The sequence below is a fragment of the Eimeria necatrix genome, genomic scaffold (genome assembly GCF_000499385.1).
Source record: "Eimeria necatrix Houghton genomic scaffold, Enh_scaff3463, whole genome shotgun sequence".
Taxonomy (NCBI): domain Eukaryota; phylum Apicomplexa; class Conoidasida; order Eucoccidiorida; family Eimeriidae; genus Eimeria; species Eimeria necatrix.
This window is the reverse complement of record NW_013653978.1, coordinates 1-1,184: the sequence shown is the minus strand read 5'-3', so window position 1 is coordinate 1,184 and position 1,184 is coordinate 1. Positions and strand designations below refer to the sequence as shown.

Sequence of the window (1,184 nt, the reverse complement as noted above, 5' to 3'; positions counted from 1 at the left end):
GTATAAACCCCACGCGAAGAAGAAGGCGAAGGCGCGGATAACGTCGCTCGTTCGTCAAGCGGCTGCGGACACAAAGGATCTAAAGGCTCCTATGCACGGTTTGCACCTCATACTGGCTTTACCCGAAGCCGGTCCGGCAATGCCCCTAAGGCTCTCAGATGAGTGGCAAGGCGCGCTTTGCTGCGCGCTAATCGGGACTCACCCCGCGTCCTCCAGTTGGCATACTCCTTCGGCCATAACCGTTTCGGGGGAAACGGAGAGTGACGAGGAGTCCCCCTGGCCTCAGGCACAACTCGAGCACACTCTGTTCGACGCATGGATACATTCGACAGAGGCGCAAGATATTCCACGGGAGATAGCACAAGTGTTGCATGAGTACCGAGCGGTATTTCCCGATAACTTACCTAAGGGATTACCGCCGAAACGCCCTCATGATCACCATATTCTACTTGTGCCTGGAAAACTTCCGGCGAAATCTGCAATATACCGTATGACCCCAGATCAGCTCACATTCCACAAACAGGAGATAGCAAAGTTGTCGGACAATGGTTGGATCGGAACGACCTACTCGCCTATTTGCTCGCCTACAATCATGGTGGACAAGCACGATGATGGCTCCGGGGAGCGCAAAATGCGTATGGTTGTAAACTATCAGGCCCTAAATGCCCTTACGACAGCCCCTGAATTTCCCTTACCTCCCATCCAAACCATTCTCGAGATGCTGGGAGGCGCCCAGTACTTTTCCACCCTAGACCTAGAAGCAGGCTTCCATCAAATACGCATGGCTAAGGAAGACCGGTGGAAGACAGCTTTCCGGTCAGTTCTTGGACTATTTGAGTACAGAGTGATGCCCTTCGGCCTTAAGGGTGCTCCTGCTACGTTCCAGGCCAATATTAATGCCTACCTGCAACCGTTACTGGGACAAGGCGTTATTGCGTATCTAGATGATGTCCTCATCTATAGCCCTGATCTCTCGGGGCACGTTTCTCTCTTGCGACAAGTTCTCAGCATTTTTCTTCAACATCAGTTCTACCCAAAATTCCGCAAATGCAAGTTTGCAAGGCAAACGATTACGTATTTGGGTTATACCATTTCCGCTGCGGGGATTAAACCAGCAGAAGATAAAATTGCAGCCATCCGGCAGTGGCCTGAGGTGCTGGAGAACGAAACGCAGGTGCGTCAGT

The 1,184-nt window shown here is 51.9% G+C and overlaps 1 protein-coding gene across 1 annotated transcript; it reads left to right on the top strand.

The window, feature by feature from the left end:
* Positions 1 to 139: 139 nt before the first annotated feature.
* ENH_00045710 (hypothetical protein) lies at positions 140 to 1,174 on the top strand (the record flags this gene model as incomplete). The annotated part of the gene is made up of 1 exon (XM_013580980.1): positions 140 to 1,174. A coding segment is annotated over one exon (1,035 nt), but the record flags the coding sequence as incomplete, so codon positions are not given.
* Between the last annotated feature and the right edge of the window lie 10 nt (positions 1,175 to 1,184).